Consider the following 18629-nt stretch of genomic DNA (forward strand, 5'->3'; position numbering starts at 1 on the left):
GAAAAGAACAGAGGAGGAAACGGAGCCGGGAACGTGTTGGTGAAGATGCGGAGCAACTGAGCCCCCTGCGTTGCTAGTGGGATGGAAAATGGGGCCGGCACCGTGGAGGACGGTCCGGCAGCTCCTCGGAGAGTGGCCCGCCGGATTACCGGAGGACCTGGCGATTCCTCTCCTGCTATCCAGCCACCCAAGAGAACTGAAGTCGTGTCCTCATAAACATTTTCACACGGATGTTCAGAGAGTTATTCCCAACAACCAAAAAGTACAAACAACCCGGGTGTCTATAGCGGATGGTTGGGTGGACACAAGGCGGCGTATCCGTGTCGTGCCGTGTCGCGTGGCGGTAAAAAGGAGTGATGCGCTGAACGCCCTGCCGCGTGGATGAACCTGGCAAACACGATGCCCCGTGACAGAGGCCGGACACAAAAGGCCATTGTGTCGTCCTGTATTAACCCGCTTATATGCAATGTCCACAGTGTCCGGGCAAATCTGTAAAGACAGTAAGTTGGTGGTTGCCGGGAGCTTGGGGGTGAGGGACGACGAAAAGGCATAGGGAGTGACTGCTAGGAACTTTCTTGCTGGGGTGGTGGAGTGTTCTAAAATTGATGTGATGATGGTTGGTTGCATAGCTCTGAACACACTAAAACCCAGTGAATTATACACGTTGAGTGGATTTTAGAGTATGTGAATTGTATCTCAGTAAAAACGGTCATAAAAAAAAAATTCCAGTCTGCCTGGAGCTGAAGCATGGAGATTATTATTATTATTTTTAAAGATTTTATTTATTTATTTGAGAGAGAGAATGAGATAGAGAGCATGAGAAGGGGGAGGGTCAGAAGGAGAAGCAGACTCCCTGCTGAGCAGGGAGCCCGATGCGGGACTCGATCCCGGGACTCCAGGATCATGACCTGAGCCAAAGGCAGTCGCCTAACCAACTGAGCCACCCAGGCGCCCTGGAGATTATTTTTTATGCCTCGTCCCCACATGGCCTTCCCCTCTTTCTCTATGTCTGGGAATGGACCCTTATTTGGAAATAGGGTCTCTGCAGTCAGCAAGTTAGGACGAGGTTATACCAGAGTGGGGGTGGGCCCAGCATCCAGTGGGCGGTGTGCTTATAAGAGGGGAATCTGGACACAAGCCAAGGAAGGCGGAGGATTGCCATAAATCTCATAAATTAATCTCCATGCTTCAGCCATAATTTAATCTCATAAATTTAAAAAAAAGAAACAAAGGTGGCCAGTGTAGCTACAGAACGGATTTTTTTAATTTTTATTATTTTTAAAGATTTTATTTATTTATTTGACAGAGAGACAGCGAGAGAAGGAACACAAGCAGGGGAGTGGGAGAGGGAGAAGCAGGCTCCCTGCAGAGCAGGGAGCCGGATGTGGGCTTGATTCCAGGACCCCGGGACCATGACCTGAGCCGAAGGCAGACGCTTAACGACTGATCCACCCAGGCGCCCCTCACTGGCCACCTTTGAAATGCTCCATGGCCCCCAGCCCCCTCTGGCTAGTAGCTGTCATACTCAGTGATGCAGACATAGAGTATGTCTATCGTAGAAAATTCTACTGAACAAAGAAGGTGCAGAGCAGTGCTTGGCACAGAATAAATCAATAAATGTCAAATGAAGTGGGGCACCTGGCTGGCTCAGTCGGTAGAGCATGTGACCCTTGATCTTGGGGTCTGACAGGGCTGGGATTTGGCTGAGGCCAGGGAGGGGGCTTGTGTGAGGTCAAAGTTGGATCCTGTCTTTACTTAAGTTTGGATTTTTTTTTTTGCATTAATTTTGATTTTTAAAAATATTTCATTAATGAGGGAGGAATGTAGGGGCTTATGAAAGGATAGCACGGGAGATCCCTGAGTGTGGTTTCCCACTGCTGTTGCAACGGGTCACGCCAAACTTATTAGCTCAGCACAACGGAACTGTTATTTCACCATTCTGGAGGTCAGAAATCTGAAATGAGTCTTCCGGAGTAAAACCCAGGTGTGGGCGGGGTGGTCCCTCCCGGGGCCCCAGGGAGACCCGATCCTGCCTCTTCCAGCTTCCAGAGGCCCCACATCCCTGGCCCGCGGCTCCCTCTCCATCCTCACCGCCAGCAGCACAGGATCTATCTCTGGGACTCCCACCCTCTGCCTCCCTCTTGTGAGGACGCCGGGCCCCCTGGGGAACCCAGGGTCACTCCCACATCAGGATTCGAAACTTACTCCCATCTGCAAAGTTCCTTTTATAGCACACAGATTAGGGAGCGGGTATCTTTGGGGGCGGGTCATTATTCAGCCCTGCCACACTCGTGATGTGGGCACTGTTCTGTATTATGATTGTGCTGATGGACACACAAACTTACACAGTGATAAAATGGTACAGAACTTAATACACAAAAATGCATACCCAAGTCCAAGTAACACTGGAGAAATCTGAACAAGATGGGTGTATCACATCAGCGCCAACATTCTGGTCATGATATTATGCTAGGGGTTTGCGTGTGTTTTGCACCCAGCTACTGCTGGGAAACTGGGTGAAGGTTGCACTGGGCCTTCTGGATTATTTCTTACATCTGCAATGCAGCTCTACAATGATCTCAACATACATGTCGATTTTTTTTTAAGATTTTATTTATTTTTTTGACAGAGACACAGAGAGAGAGAGAACACAATCGGGGAGAGGGAGAGGGAGAAGCAGGCCTCCCGCGGAGCAGGGAGCCCGATGCGGGGCTCGATCCCAGGACCCTGGGATCATGACCTGAGCTGAAGGCAGACACTTAATGATTGAGCCACCCAGACGCCCCCATGTCGATTTTTCAAAAGAAAAAAATGCATGAAAATATTACTGACTTATGTGCTGAGGTTTTTGGCATCCCCTTCAATTTGGGGCTCATGTGCCACACTGCTTGACAGACACTTTCCTCTCTCTGGTTCCACTTTATTTTTTAAAAAATATTTTATTTTTATTTATTTTAGACAGTGCATGCACAAGCAAGGGGAGGGGCAGAGGGAGAAGCAGGCTCCCCACTAAGCAGGGAGCCCGATGAGGGACTCGATTCCAGGACCCCAGGATCATGACCTGAGCCAAAGGCAGACACTTAACCAATTGAGCCACCAAGGCGCTCCCAATTTTTTTTTTTTAAAGCAGAGGTTCCTATTTTTGACAAACTACAAGTACAGAGGGGTGACAGAGCCTGGCAAACATTCTGTAAGTCGCTCCTGAGGTCTGCCCTGGGCAGTGAGAAGAGGCAGAGCAGGAGCCCAGATGAATTCTCTCTCACTCAGCCTGGCTTGGGGCAGGGGCTGGGCCGACCCCCAACTGACATCAGAAGTATAACAAAGGGGTATGGGTTTCATTGCATCCCCCCAAAAGGCATCCCCCAGTACCTGGGAATGGACCCTTATTTGGAAATAGGGTCTCTGCAGTCAGCAAGTTAGGACGAGGTTATACCAGAGTGGGGGTGGGCCCAGCATCCAGTGGGCGGTGTGCTTATAAGAGGGGAATCTGGACACAGACATAGAGAAAGAGGGGAAGGCCATGTGGGGACGAGGCAGACACTGGAGAGATGTGTCCACAAGCCAAGGAAGGCGGAGGATTGCCGGCAACACCGGAAGCTGGAGAAGACAGGGAGGATCCTTCTCCAGAGGGCTTAGAGGGAGCAGGGCGCTGCTGACACTGAGCTTGGACTTGCTCAGGTGTAAAGGAGCCGCAGAACGGAAGGCGTGGGATGTCTGCGTTTAGCACAGATGTCTGTCCTGCTATCAGTCTGTAGCAGGTCTGTAGGTTCAAGATTCCAAGTTGCCTGACGTATACAGGTCTTGCTTTGGGTGTGGCTTCCCATTATCTGCTTCCTGCATCCTTGGGTCTATCTCTTTACCCCCAGCACATCCTGGGGGCCAATCACACCTGGCACTCTGCCTGGGAGCCTTCCAGAGTCAACACAGCGCCTGGCCCCTGGGGAGGCCCTGCGTGAGTATTAGCCTGAGCCACAAAACACGGTCGAGATGGTGTCCTTGCTGGCCAGCCAAGTCACCCGGAGTCAGCTCTCAAACACATAGGAAGACAATAAAAAAATAGTATCAGGGGGCGCCTGGCTGGCTCAGTCGGTAGAGCAGGTGACTCTTGAGCTCGGTATTATGAGTTCAAGCCCCATGTTGGGTGTGGAGATCACTTAAAAAAAAAAAAAATCAGGACGTCAGCTCCAGGAGACCAGAGACTATCTCGTTCTGTGCCCTCTGTGCCTGGGACCGCCCGCCACACAGGTGTGCAATAAATATTTGTGACATGAACACCTGAATGTTTAAACCAATAGTTGGTCTGTTAAAAGTGACTTCTTTGTTATGCATGGCATTTTTATGTTTTTAATTGCCCACATTTTTTTTTTAATTTATCTTCTTGAGAGAAAGCGCGTGCGCACATGAAGGGCGGGGAGGGGCAGATGGAGAGGGAGCAGCAGACTCTTGGCGGAACAGGGAGCCAGACACTGGGCTCGATTCCTGGATCCCGGAGACCATGACCTGAGCCAAAGGCAGACACTTGACTTGAGCCACCCAGGCACCCTGCGGACATCTCTTTTTTTTTTTTTTTTAAAGATTTTATCTATTTGACAGAGAGACACAGTGAGAGAGGGAACACAAGCAAGGGGAGTGGGAGAGAGAGAAGCAGGCTTCCCGCCGAGCAGGGAGCCCGATGCGGGGCTCGATCCCAGGACCCTGGGACCATGACCTGAGCCGAAGGCAGACGCTTAACGACTGAGCCACCCAGGCGCCCCATACATCTCTTAAATGAGAGATGGTACGTCAAATCAATTGCTCTGTCCTCCCTTAAAATCAGGAACATCCGGCCACGCAGGTGCACCTGCCTCAGTGCCTTATGCTTTTTTTTTTTTTTAATATTTTATTTATTTATTTGACAGAGAAAGACAGCGAGAGAGGGAACACAAACAGGGGGAGTGGGAAAGGGAGAAGCAGGTTTCCCGCCGAGCAGGGAGCCCAATGCGGGGCTCGATCCCAGGACCCTGAGATCATGACCGGAGCCGGAGGCAGGCGCTTAACCAACCGAGCCACCCAGGCGCCCCAGTGCCTTATACTTTCTGCCTGGCCCAGGAAGCAAGAGAAAGCCAAGAGCAGAACAGAGTGGCCAGGCGAATTCTATCCCCAGGTAAAGCAGCCGCCTTGGGCAGGCTGTTTGCTCCCTCTGAAGGGGTCACCGTCACCGTCCCGAACAAATGTCAAAGTAAATACCATGGTGAAACATTCCAAGTAGCACATGGAAGTATAAGATTGAAAGTACTTTGGGTAAATGCTTGGATATTTTTTTTAAAAGTCACCCATGTGTAATTTACATACATAACTCCATTTATGCAAATGAGATTGCACGAGTCGGCTTCGCCTGCTTCGAGTTTTGGAGGTCAATCTTGGACTGCTTTCCTGTAACACAGGAAGGTCTTCCCATCCCTCTGAGGGTCTGGCTGTTAGTGTATAAATGCACCACTGTTTGAGCAGTGCCCCCGCGGACGGGCATTCCTCAAATATTTACCTGGCATGTCTCGGTGCTAGGGATCCACTTAGTGATGTGCAGGAGCCCGTGGGTGCTGACTACAGAAGTCATGGTCAGCAAATGCACGAGTGGACCATGGTGGGAAGATTTATTTACTTATTTTAAGATTTTATTTATTTGACAGAGCATGAGTGGTGGGGAGCAGCAGACTCCCCGCTGAACAGGGAGCCCGATGCGGGGCTCAATCCCAGGACCCTGAGATCATGACCTGAGCCGAAGGCAGACGCTCAACGACTGAGCCACCCAGGGGCCCCATTGTGGCAAGATTTAAACTATGGGAACTGGCAAACGCTACAGACTAGGGCTTTGTTTTTATTTTCCAGATTGCTCCTTTAGCGCCACACCGCTGTCATGTCATGGACAACAAAGCAGACAAAACGCTGCTCACATGGTGCTTATTCTAGTGGAGAAAACAGTGTGCAGGAAACTACAGATGCTATGGAGAAAAAGAAAGCAGGGAACAGGATAAAGGAACATTAGGAGGTCATGATGTCAGTGCAAGTGCTCCGGGAAGCCTCAGTGAGGGGGTGATGTTTGAACAAAAGAGCAAATGTTTCATTGCGGGAGTAAACATATGGGGAAGGAAAAAGGTTCCAAGTAAGCAGCACATGCGAAAGTCCTGGGGCAGGATTGGGCCGGGCCTGTTGGAAGAACATTGAGGAGGCCTGATTGGCTGGAGCAGAGTGGGCGACAGAGAGGGGCAGGGCAGGGGCGGGTCGTGCAGGGCCTTGTGGGCCTTGGGGAGGACTTGGGCTTTTCCCCCAGGGAGGGAGGGACCTGGCTCCGGTGCTCACCGGCGCTCTCTGGTGGCTGCTGCCGGGAGAACGGACTGGGGGAAGGAAGGGGGGGCGGGGGGCGGGGCAGAGGGGATTGGGCGGGTCCAGGCAGGAGATGGTGGTGGCTGCGGGCAAACAAGAGATCTGGGATAGATTTTAAACGGATTCAACCCCGATGTTTTTAGGCTGAGCCCTTGGAACGATAGTTCCCACTTCCTGCGGGAGGAGCAGCTTTGGGAGGTAACATGAGAAATCCTAAGGACACACTATGTTTGGGATGCCTCACCAATATCTAAGTGGAGACGTAGCGGGGCAGCCGGACCCCGAGTCCGGAAATCAGGGGAGGCCCAAGCTGGAGACAGGACTGTGGGCATCGTCCTGCCATAGACCGGGGTGGGGGTGGGGAGAGTGGACGAGGCTGCCCGGGAGGGGAGCGACTGGGGAGGGAAGAGGCTGGAGGACCCAGCCTAGGCACCAGGGGAGGGGTGAGAGGTGGGAGGGGAGGCTGGTCCCATAAGAAGTTCCCAGGAGGAGGAGGGGGCTGGGCCAGTGAGACACTGCCCGAGGGGGAGGAGGACAGAGACTATGACAGGTCTGGGGACAGGAGGGCGGAGCCTGGCTGGTGCTGGTAGGAGGGAAAGGCGAGCCGTGGTAGGCAGTCGGGGTTTGGCTCTTCCTGGGGCTCTTGCTGGACAGAGAAGCACAAAGTGGGCAGGAGACAGAACCTGGGGATGTTGTGAGGTCAGGAAGGCTTGTTTTTAAGAAATTCCCGCGGTCTCTGCTGCTGGGGACAGGTAAATCTGAGGAGAGCAGGGAGGGTGGCTGGTGGGCCAGTCATGAGGTGCCTGCGACACTGAGGTAAGAGGGAATGTGTGTCCCGGGCCCCAGCCCCTTTTAAAAGTCTGTACCTTCCTGGGGAGCCGGGTGGCTCAGTTGGTTGGGTGACCGACTCTTGGTTTTAGCTCAGATCGTGATCTTGGGGTGGGATCGAGCCCTGTGTCAGGCGCACCTACCACGGAGTCTGATTGGGACACTCTCTCTGCCCCTCCCCCCTGCTCTCTCTCTAAAATAATAAATCTTAACAAAGTAAAATTTAAAAAGCCTGTAACTTCCTGAGAGGCAAGGGCCAGAGGAAGAGGAAGGCCTTCCCACCACACCTGGGCTCGCCAACGAGGCCTGGGACTGCAGGCTCCCAGATGGCTTCAGGATGGGGCTGGGGGCTGAGGAAGGAGGGACTTTCAGCCACACCCTCGGCCCTGGGGGACAATCACCAATGGCCACCTATTGAACCAACCCTGCCTGCACACGGGGCCTCCACAAAATCCCTAACCAAGGGACTCAGAAAGTTCCAGGGCAGGTGAACGCATCCACGTGGCAGAGGGGGTTGTGCCCCAAACTCCACGGGAGGAAGCCCCTGCACCCGGGACCCCTCATCTGATTGCTCGTGACATCCTTTTTAAGAAACAGGCAAGTCAAGTGCTTTCCTGAGCTCTGGGAGCTATGCGAGCAAATCATCAGCAGTGAGGAGGGGACCCAGCGTGAACTCGGCAGTGAGCATCAGAACTGAATCGAATTGTAGGATGCCCATGGAGAGAGAGATGACTTGCTTAGGGTGGAGACCTCGCGTGCCTGGTATCAGAAGGGCCAGGAGGAGAAGGCATCAGTGTGGCAGAACCAGCCCAAGGACCCCCACTCTGGGCATCTATGCCTTCATGTGACTGGGCAGGGATGTTGTTGGCTGGCAGACCGCAGCAGGTGGAATGTGTCCCACGTGAGATTAGGTTCTATGGTTACGCCTATTTTATGGCCGTAAAACAGGGTGTTGAAGGCTGCACATGGAGAATGAGGCGGGTAGCTGGGACGGGAACCCACAGCCTGGGCTCCTAGCCATACCACTAAACCCCAATAGGGGCTGGGTGAGAATGAGGGTATGGGGAAGGCCAGGCTGGGAGTGGGCTGGCCGGAGATGAAACCAGGGCATGGGCCTGGAGCTCTTCAAACACCCCGGCCCCCTCCCTGAGATGTTCCCTGAGAGCAGCCCTGCAGAGCCCCCAACACAGTCTGAGAGTCATGGCTTGGCAAAAATAACTGAGTGCAGGCCTGCGGGCAGGAGGGCAAGGGTGGTCACTGGCCGGGGTCTGCTTGTCCCTCCCCAGCCCCCAAGCCCCTAACAACCTTCCCACCCTGCCTAGTCCCGGGCTAGGGAGTCAGAGGCCCCAGGGGCAGCCCTTGGAAGCCCCAGCCCCTGGCCAGGCCCAAGGGCTTGGGTTTGCCCACAGCGCCTTTCCGGGCTCCCCTGGTTCCTCAAGAGGCGGGGTCAAGGCAACCCCAACTTCCCTGAGCATAGCCCTGGCCTGCACCCAGACCCCCGTTCCCACGCCAACATCCCACCGCCGTGACCAGAGACCCGGGTGCTGCAGCCCTGCGCCAGGCCCCCCATGAGGGACACAGCACACCTCAGCCTGGCCCTGGGGGAGTCAGGATGCAAAAGCAGCCAGATCAGGCCAAGCAGACAGCCCAGGGGGATGGGGAAGCCAGACCCGATCCGCACAAGCTCGGTTTATATGCAGCTCATGCCGAGTCCCGCAGGGCAGGCGGGCAGGCAGGCAGACAGGCGGCTCTAGGAGGGGCGCGCGCGTAGCTGCTCCAGCCCATCGGCGTACTGGAAGGCCGACCCGGTCTCATGCTCGTACATGTCCAGGGCCACCTCGCAGCTCTCTCGCACCACGCGCTCGGGGTCGGCTGTGTGGGCCCGCAGGGCGGCCAGGCAGGCGGGCCGGGCGATGGCTCCCAGGGCCTCAGCGCACTCGTGCCGCACCATGGGGTTCTCGGCCTGCTGGGCCAGGGTCGCTGCCAGCTGGGGCACGGCCGCCTCGTGCTGCAGTTGGCCCAGGACGTAGCCAATCTCATGGCGGAAGAGGGCGCTGCCACAGTGCAGGCCTGCGGGCAGGAGGGCAAGGGTGGTCACTGGCCGAGCGGTGCCATCGGGGCAGGCGGGGGACTCGGGGCTGAGCGCCGGAGCGCAAGAAGGAGCAGGTGGAAAGGGGGTTCCCCGTTTCCAGTGGTCAGTGCTGCTCAAAGGGAGGGACCTGCAGCCAGAGGGGCAGGAGAAGCTGGAGCACGGGCTGCTAATAAGCTCCCCGCCAACAAGCACTGGGAACACAGCGCTGCCCTCCGCAAGGCCAGACGGGGCCGGTGTGGCCTTTCTGGGCCCAGGGTCCCCTGCCAGCTGCGCCCACCTCCTCCTTGGGCCTCTGTGTTACGCTATCGCGTGTTTAATGAGGGGACAGTCCTGAGCACCCTCCCCCCACTCCACAGACAGGTCATGCTTTACACTGATGGGGAGACCCCGCCGGGAGGGGCGGGGTGACTGCCCAAGACCAGAGGCCCTTGAGGCCGAGCCAGGGCTCGAGGCCACCTGCCTGACTGCGGCCCCTGCTCCTAAGCACCACCCAGCCCCGCTGTGCTCCTGCCCGGCACCACCTGGGACTCCCACCCCGTGGCCCAGGGTCCAGGCGATGACCAGGCATCTCCCTGCCAGACAGGGAGTTCTGGGAGCGCAGAGAGGGTTCCAAATCCTCTGCGGGCACGCCCCGGGCACGGGGGTGCAGGGCACCACGGACTGCCTGGGGAGAGGCCTGCAGAGCAGCCTGCGGAGCTGGGAGGAGAGTGACTCAAGTCACGATAACAGAAAGGGGCTAAGGGTGCCGGAGCCACGTGCCAGGGACCAGATCCCACCTCCGCGGCTCGCCAACCGCTGTCTGCTCAGGCGACCCTCTGGCTCTCTGGCCTCGGCTTCCCCCCTGGGAACTGGCGGGAAGGGTGCCCGCCCACCTCTTATAAAGCCGGGGAGGAAGTGCCGGGCGCCGGGCCCAGGATGCGCTCCCCGGGTCCCTCTGCTGCTCCCTCTCACAGGCGCAGCTCCCGAGCCTCACCCAGGCGCCCTGACTGGGACTCCCCGCCCCAGCCCCAACTCACCCTCGGCCAGAGCCAACGCAGCCTCTTTGCCGCCGGCATCCCGCAGGGCGAACATGGCTCGGTAGCGGTCAAAGAGTGGCCGGGCTTCGTCCAGCAGGACCCCCCGTAGCCGCCCCACGTCGCGCTCTTCGGCTGGAGGAGCAGGGTCCACAGACAGGTAGGGCCCGGCCACCGCCGGCTCCCCACGGTGCTGCTGCAGCCACTCAAGCCGCTGGGCAGCCAGCTGGCACGTCTCGGCCACCTGCGGGGACAGGGGCGCACGGGTGGCCGCTGAGGACAGGACGGTGGACACGACGGACCCCCTTCCCCACCCTCGGGGGCTCCGGTCATTCTGGACGGAGAGAAAGCGGCAGGGGCTTGTGTGAGGAGGGAGCGACAGGGCGGAGGGCCAGGGCGGCTCCACACGGAGGTGACGTGGGAGCGGAGCAGAGACCTGCAGCAGGTGCAGCAGGGAGCCGGGCACAAGTGGCTGCCGCAGAGGGCGAGGCCAGGCCTGACCGTTCAGCCCCGCGAGCTGAACCCCCCAAGAACGGGGGGTTCTGTCCTCGAGGTCATTAGGAAACACGAATGCTTTAGGTCTGAAAGAGGTTAGCAGACCTCCGTTCTGCACTCACCCCGCTGCTGAGAGGAGGCTGGGACTGAGTTCTGGGAGGTGACAAGCAGCAGGTGAGACACACACGCGTCCACCCAGAAGCCCACGCACGCTCACGGCAGCACGGTTCAGGTGGCCAAAAAGTGGGAACACCCCAAATGTCCCTCAGTGGGCAAGTGGACAAGATCTGGGCCACCACACACGGGAGTACCAGCCGCGATCAGGAGCCAGGTGCCCTCACGCGCGGCCCCGGGGACGGACCCCGAGCCCACAACGCTCAGGGAGGGAACCAGACACAGAAGCCACACAGGGTGTGAGTCCACGTGGGCCACATGTCCAGAACAGGCTCATCTGCGGACGGGAAGGGGCCTTATGGGGGCTGGTGGCTTGGGGGCAGGGGGTGACTGCTGATGGGGCGGGCCTTCTTTGGGGGCTATGGAATGTTCTGGAATTAGATGGTCGCACACCTCTGTGGATGCTCGAGAAACACTGAAGTGTACCCTTTCAAAGGGTGAACTTTATAGTATGTGCATTACATCTCAGTAAAGCTGTTCCCTGAAGAAGGAAGAAAGGCAGGCAGTGGGGAGACCTGGGAGGGGCCAGGCGGGCAGTGGGGAGACCTGGGAGGGGCCAGGCGGGCAGTGGGGAGACCTGGGAGGGGCCAGGCGGGCAGTGGGGAGACCTGGGAGGGGCCCGGCGGGCAGTGGGGAGACCTGGGAGGGGCCCGGCGGGCAGTGGGGAGACCTGAGAGGGCCAGGCGGGCAGTGGGGAGACCTGGGAGGGGCCCGGCGGGCAGTGGAGAGACCTGGGAGGGACCAGGTGGGCAGTGGGGAGACCTGGGAGAGGCCAGGGGGGCTGGGGCGGCGGAGGCGGACACAAGTGGGTGGGCTCAGTGGGATCCTGGCGCAAGGACTGGACAGGGCAGGAGGGGAGAGGCAAGGCGGGCCGGCCGGGCAGGGTTTAGTGTGGGAATCAGTTTGGTTTTGCCGAATGGGGCGTGGCCTGGGACCACCCTGGCTGCTGCTCTCTCTCCCAGGACCCTGGCCAAGCGGTCGCCCTGGCAACCAGACACAGGGGGAGGCTGGTCCAGGTGGGGGCGGGGAGGAAGGGATCAGGCCACGGTACCTCGATGACGGGGTCGGTGGAGTACTGCTTCAGGACCTCCAGAACGTCTGGGTTCCCGATGGCCCCCAGGGCCTCGCCTGAGAAGAACCACACAAACAGCTCACGGTTGGTTAAGAAATGTCGCGGATACTGCGGGGGCGGGGGGGTACGACCAGCAACACCACCTCCTTTGTGCTCCCCCCTACCCCCCACCACGGCTCTGCTTGTATCTGTGACCCGTGGATTGGAGCTGGAGCGTGAAACTGGGCTGGGACCCCCCACCCCCAGCCCCGGGCCCATGCCCCCCATGCTTGTGGTCTAGGTGGGGAGACACTGACAAGCATGTCATGACAACTCAGAGACGTTGGTCAACATGGAGCCCCAAGAACACCCGGGTGAGTAGAGCTCGTCGAGGTGAGCCCCAGAGGAGGTTTTACGCTGCAGTGTGAGAGAGGAAGGTCAGCGGAGCTAGGCAGGGCTTGGTGGGGGAGCCTGACCGTCTCCCTGTGGGTCCCCATGAGCCCCCATGGGCCTATACGGGCACGGAGCAGGAAGAGACCCACGGCCAGCAAACACGCCGCACTCAATCCCTCCTCCGCTTTGCAAGTGGGTAGAGCACACTGCTGCCCACGATCAAGAACATCCTGATGGAACTGAATCCAGGTCAGGTCCCCCTCCTTGCCCGCAGCCGTCCAGGGCTCCCACCTCCCTCAGAGTAAAAGCCCAAGTCCTCCCTGAGGCCCCCCCAGGCCCTGCAGGCCCTGCCCCTTGCCCTTCCCTCCTCCCTCTCTCCCCGTCACTCCCTCTGCTCCAGCCACAGGGGCCTCCTTGCCACTCCCCCAAGGAGCAGACAGGGTATGGCGCCAGGACGTCTGCCCAGGCTGCATCCTCTGCCTGAAGCACCTTTCTCCAGATGACTGCCTGCCTTCGTTCAGATCTCTGTCCACTGATTAAAAAGGTTAACACCTCTGACACCCTCATCCTACTCCCTGCTTTACCTCTTCCTTAGCACTTCCGTGCTTCCGCCCTCACCAGACAAGGTGTTCTGCGATACCTGATACTCAAAATAGCAGAACTCTCGGGAAAGGTGAGGTCTGGAGGACGACGTTCTGGGTAGGGAGCGCTCCAACAAAAACAGTGACTGGCACACTGAGAGTTACCTGGGGCAGCCTGGGGACGGGGGCGGCTCAGCAGAGGGAGTAGGAGAAATGCCTAAAAAGAGTAAGACGGAAACAGAGCCCTGCCCCGCCCCCATCTGCAAAGCAGCTCACTGGTCAGGGACGGGGCCCCTCAACAGCACTGCTTGCCACGGAATTTACTCATCTCTCGTTTCTGGTGTCCCTCGAGGTAACAGGGCCCGGGACACAGCAGGTGCTCAATAAACACTGGCCCAGCGAATAACACGAACAAATGAAACCGGTATCGGGCTGACGAGCTCGCCACCTGGTTTTATATTAGCAAAAGATGGTTTCTGACTTATTTGCTTATTTTTCTTTTTAAAGGTTTTATTTGTTTGACAGAGCGAGCGAGCGAGCACAGCAGGGGGAGTTGCAGCAGCAGAGGGAGAGGGAGAAGCAGGCTCCCCGCCGAGCAGGGAGCCCCACACGGGGCTCGATCCCAGGACCCCGGGATCATGACCTGAGCCAAAGGCAGACGCTTAACCGACTGAGCCACCCAGGTGCCCGGTTTTTATGTTTTGTTTTTTTTTTTAAAGATTTTATTTATTTATTTGAGAGAGAGAATGAGATAGAGCATGAGAGGGGGGAGGGTCAGAGGGAGAAGCAAACTCCCCGCCGAGCAGGGAGCCCGATGCGGGACTCGATCCCGGGACTCCAGGATCACGACCTGAGCCGAAGGCAGTCGCTTAACCAACTGAGCCACCCAGGCACCCGCGGTTTTTATGTTTTTAAATGTCTTTTTTTTAGGGGCGCTTGGCTGGCCCAGTCGGTAGAGCACGTGACTCTTGATCTCGGGGCCCTGAGTTCCAGCCCCACGCTGGGTGAAGAGATAACTTAAAAATAAAATCTTTAGGGCGCCTGGGTGGCTCAGTTGGTTAAGCGACTGCCTTCGGGTCAGGTCATGATCCTGGAGTCCCGGGATCGAGTCCCGCATCGGGCTCCCTGCTCAGAGGGGAGTCTGCTTCTTCCTCTGATCCTCCCCCTCTCATGTGCTCTCTCTCTCTCTCTCTCATTCTGTTTCAAATAAATAAATAAAATCTTTAAAAAAAAAAAAAATCTTTAAAAAAATCCAACGGATGATATTTCCTGACGTGTGAAACTTACGTGGAATTCAAATCTGAGCGCCCATAAAGTCCCACCGGCACGTGGAGGGTAGTTTACCGCGGCTGCTTTTAATCACGAGGGCAGAGTTGCGTCTTGGCAACAGGGACTGTCTGGCTCACAGGGCTGAACATCTTACCACCTGCCCTTTATAGGTAAAGCCTGCCAAGCCCTGCTAGAACACGCGGGAGGGAGAGGGGGCATGTGAGGCAGACGGGACTGGGGGGGAGTGTGTGTGGAGGTCAGGCGTGCCCCCTGGCCACTCACCCGCCTCGTGGCGCACCATGGGCTCCTGGTGGGTGTCACGGAGCACGTCCAACAGCACGGGGATGGCCCGGGAGTCCTGCATCTGGCCCAGGCAGTAGGCCAGCTCGTGCTTGAGCAGGGCAGAGTCGTCGCCAAAGGCCCGGCTGATCCAGGTGATGGCTCCGGGACCACCGAGCCCGCGGAGGGTGAAGAGCGCCCGGAAGCGGGCCTGCAGGGGCTGCTGGGGGTCCACCAGCGTCTGCCCGATTGCCTCCACCTCCTGCTCTGTCACCATGGTGCCGCCGGCTGCCTCCTGCCCACGGGCCCAGGCCTTCCACAGCCTCACCTGCGCCGAAACCAGGGCCTCCCGGGCACAAGAACCTACAGGCGGAAAACCGAGAGCCCAGGTGAGCGGTGTTTTTCATCCGCTCACGGATTTGTTCATTTACGAGCGAGGAGAAGCAGCGCGAGCAGGAAGCTGAGAGCAGCTCCTCCAGCCCTGGTCCAGCCTTCAGCTGAAGCAGCCCCGGCTGATGTCCCCACTGCGACCTCAGGAGAAATCAGAGCCGGAAGCACCTAGCTACAGGGCCCAGATCCCCGGTCCACACAAACCGTGGGAGACAGTGTTTGCTGCTCTCAGAGCTGCTAAGTGTGGGGTGATTTGTTACAGGACAGGTAACTGAGGCGCAAATCCTTTCAGCATGTAAACCGGACCCCTGCCTAATCCTCCTATGGCACCTCGTTATTTCAAACTCCCTCATAGTCCCAAAGGCTCTGTGTGACCTGCCCCCACCCCTGCCAGCCCTCCCCTCCTCCCCCTCGCTCACTCTGCTTCAGCCACACGGGCCTCCTGGCTCTTCCTCCAACACACCAGGCCCAGTCCTACCCCAGGACCTTTGCATGGGTCGTTCTCTTCCTCAGGAACACTCTTCCCCAAATGCCTCCCATGCTCACCCTCTCACTTTCTTGGGTCTCAAATGTCACCTTCTCAGGGCAGCCTTCCCTGATCACAGTTGTCACGGTTACTCACTCTTTTCCCTTGTTCTACTTTTCTTCAAAGCACTTAACACCACAAGATATCATATAGGACGTTTACCAGTTTAGCTGCCTATGGTCGGTCTTATCCCTCATCAGAACTCTGAAGGCAGGGACCGAGTCTCTCTTAGTCACCACCATACTCCCAGCAGTCCGTAAGCCTTCAGTAAAAACAGCCCTACCAGTAACAGCAGCTGACATTTACAGAGGACGTACTATGTGCCAGGCCCCTCTGCTAAGCCCCTCACACTCACCGACTCATTTACCTTTCCCCACAAACATATGAGATGGGCACCAGGCTTGTCACCCTTTTACAGGCGAGAAAGCAGACACACAGGTTAATAACTTGCTTATGAACAGTGTGAGGAGTTATAAATCCAGGGAGCTGGGCTCCAGAGTCAAGCTCTAAACCACAAATGCTGTGTTGAGTGGATGGACTGAGACGAAATGACACAGCCTAGGCTGGGAGGCGGGGCTCCATCTCTGTCCTCTGGACCAGTGAAGACCTGGCGGACGCCTCGTAAAGCGTGCTGTGGCGTCAGCAGAGCTCACTGGGCTTCATGAGGGAGGCGCAGCTGCCTGAGCAGGGGTGACCATCGCGGGAGGGAGAACCAGAAACCACAGAAGCCAGGAGTGAGGGAGCTGGCAAGGCGTTAGGGGCCCTGAGCTCTGACTCTGCTACAGGGATGGGCAGCAACTTGTGTGGGCTCACACGGCAAGCCAAGGGCAAACAGGACCCGGGAGTCCTGACTCCCAGGCTCTGCAGGGTCGTCCTCAAGACACCCGGAGAAGGCCCTTCATCGCCTACTCATCCCCAGAGTCCTTAAATTCCTGGGAGTGAGGGGAAATCTGGCCAACGAGGCAGCTCCAGCTACGGGAGAGGAGCATGAGGAGAAAATACGCTGCAGATCTCCAGGGCAAGACTTGAACTTGGGCAAAAGTCTCTGGGCTTGGTTTCTGCATTTGGAATAAAACTATTAATAGCTCACAAGTCGGGTTTCCTTCTAGTCTCTGTTCAGACACTCAATGTGCAGGCAGGAACTCTCTGAGCACCCGGATGTAGCCATGCAAACCCTCCGTGCCCTGCACTCCCATTATGGCGGCTTCAGTGATCCACGCAGCATCTAACAGCACCTGGTGTCCAGAGTATTTCACGGATCAGTTTCTAACTATAGAAAGTAAGGGCCGGGAGGGCAGGACTTCGTGTGTGTGTGTGTGTGTGTATAAAGAAACCTGGGGGCGCCTGAGTGGCTCAGTTAAGCTTCTGCCTTCGGCTCAGGTCTTGATCCCAGGGTCTGGGATCGAGTCCCGCATCGGGGGGGGGGGGGTCCCTGCTCAGCGGGGAGCCTGTTTCTCCCTCTCCCACTCCCCCTGCTAGTGCACGTGCACTCTTTCTGTCAAATAAATAAAATCTTCTAAAAAAATAAAGAGAAATCTATTACACACACATATGTATACACACACACAGGTATCTATATTACTTTGTTCACTGCTGGGTCCCCAAGGCCTAGCATGGGATCGGTCACCGTGGCAGGAGGTGCCCAATCCGTATTTGAGTGAACTGAACACCCACTGCACACCAACCATGGTACTAAGCTCTTCATACACAGTGTAAATCTGTGTCATTCGTAAAATGGGTGGAAGGGGCACGTGGACCTCACAGTTACTGCAAATGAAGGTGTGCTCGCGGAGGGGCGCCTGGCGGGCTCAATCGGTGGAGCGTTCTACTCTTGATCTCCAGGTTGTTAGTCTGAGCCCCACATTGGGTGTAGAGATTACTTAAAAATAAAATCTTAAAAAGAAGAAGAAGAAGAAGAAGAAGGCGTGTTCATGGAGCACCTTACACGCATTTGACAAACCAGAGCTAGCCTTAAATATTCCTGCAGGGAGCCCCAAACCCACCTCTCTGTACTCAGGAGGGCGCACCTAGCCTCCTGGAAGCCCACAGCCCATACCGTCAACCCATTCTTCAGTGGGAAGCAGGGCAAGGGTGTGGGCGCGGGGTTGAGGGCATCAGCCCCCAACCAAAGCAGAATCCGGGAATCTGCTCACCCCTGCGAAAGCCTCTTGATGAACTAGTAAGGGACGGCGAAAAAGGAGACCAGGCTCCTCGGCCTCTCGCCCCCACCCGAGACCTATCTAAACCGAGAATCCCCAACAAACACACCTCTGGTAACCAACTCTCCCCCGGAAAGGGGTCTTCCCAACAGGGGATTCCCTCAGGGCTGCTCGCAAGACCCCACCCGTTGGAAGAGAACCCGAGGAGCCGGAAGCCTCAAGATCTGCCTACGCGGGTCCCCAAGGACTGGATCCCTCATAGCGTCGGTTCTCCCGAAACTCGAGAAAGGGATCGCCCGATACGGGGCCCCCTCCCCCACACGCGCCGGCTCCCAGGGTCCCACAGCCTGGGAATCCAGGCCCCGGCGACAGGGCCCCCAGAACCTGGGCAAAGAGCTCGCCGGGACTCGGAACCCCTCAGGAGGAGGCCCCGCGACCCCCAACTCACGAATCCTAGAGCCGGGACCTCCCCGCGAGGGTTGCCCGCCGCGCCCGCCCGCCAGGCCCGGGCCACGCGCGTGCCACCTGCAGCCGAAACGCCCACGCGAGCTCCGCGACGACGAGGCCGCCGACCGCACCCGCGCCCCCAGCGGCCCCCAGCGGCCCCCGCCCCGACGCTCGCGGCACGCCTGGGGGCCGCCATCTTCCCGCCCACGTGACCGGGCCGGAAGGCACCAACGCGGCGCTGGGGGGGCTCCAGTCAGAGTCTCCGCGGCAGGAGGGCGGTCTGGAAGCACGGTCGGCATCGGCGCCAGCTCACACTCACACGGCAGGTGGAGTCTAAGGACACCCCTCCGGGAAGGGGAGGACAGCGTCCACTCTTTCCGCGGAAGACATTCTCTCCGGCTTCCCCACCCAGGTCGATAAGTGGAAATGGTTTGTGCCGATTCTGGCCCGGGCGGGGGAGCGACGGAGCAGGCGCCGTGCTCCTGGGGCGTGGTCAAGTCCGGGGGCGTGGCCAGTGGCGTCAGGTGGCCGCCCCGAGCTGGGGAAGGGAGGGGTCTAGCCCTTTCTTCGGA

General features: G+C 57.6%; 1 protein-coding gene across 3 annotated transcripts; it reads right to left on the minus strand.

Moving 5' to 3' along the window:
* Positions 1 to 4835: 4835 nt before the first annotated feature.
* On the minus strand, positions 4836 to 18526 carry DOHH (deoxyhypusine hydroxylase). 3 transcript variants are annotated; one of them, XM_045863370.3, is made up of 5 exons: positions 18377 to 18526; positions 14539 to 14898; positions 12014 to 12090; positions 10297 to 10537; positions 4836 to 9258 (listed from the first exon to the last, which is right to left on the minus strand). In XM_045863370.3, exons 2-5 carry the CDS (start codon positions 14810 to 14812, stop codon positions 8939 to 8941), a joined length of 912 nt encoding a protein of 303 aa, XP_045719326.2. In that variant the 5' UTR covers positions 14813 to 14898; positions 18377 to 18526; the 3' UTR covers positions 4836 to 8938. The 3 variants fall into 3 exon arrangements, with proteins under 3 accessions (XP_045719326.2, XP_045719324.2, XP_045719325.2); XM_045863368.3 differs by lacking the exon at positions 18377 to 18526 and adding an exon at positions 18136 to 18289; XM_045863369.3 differs by lacking the exon at positions 18377 to 18526 and adding an exon at positions 18059 to 18244.
* Positions 18527 to 18629: the final 103 nt, after the last annotated feature.

This window comes from Mirounga angustirostris, unplaced genomic scaffold (assembly GCF_029215605.1).
Source record: "Mirounga angustirostris isolate CCGP_5_RB_7025 unplaced genomic scaffold, mMirAng1.0.hap1 SCAF_1, whole genome shotgun sequence".
NCBI lineage: Eukaryota > Metazoa > Chordata > Mammalia > Carnivora > Phocidae > Mirounga > Mirounga angustirostris.

Bases quoted from the DNA above. Each gene is read 5' to 3' on its own strand.
- DOHH (XM_045863368.3), bottom strand. From the start codon at position 18,253: ATGGCGGCCCCCAGGCGTGCCGCGAGCGTCGGGGCGGGGGCCGCTGGG. The intron at 12,091-14,538 runs GTGAGTGGCCAG...GGTTCTTCTCAG, and splicing joins CATGGTGCGCCACGAGGCGG to GCGAGGCCCTGGGGGCCATC. The intron at 10,538-12,013 runs GTACCGTGGCCT...CTGTCCCCGCAG, and splicing joins CCACCGACCCCGTCATCGAG to GTGGCCGAGACGTGCCAGCT.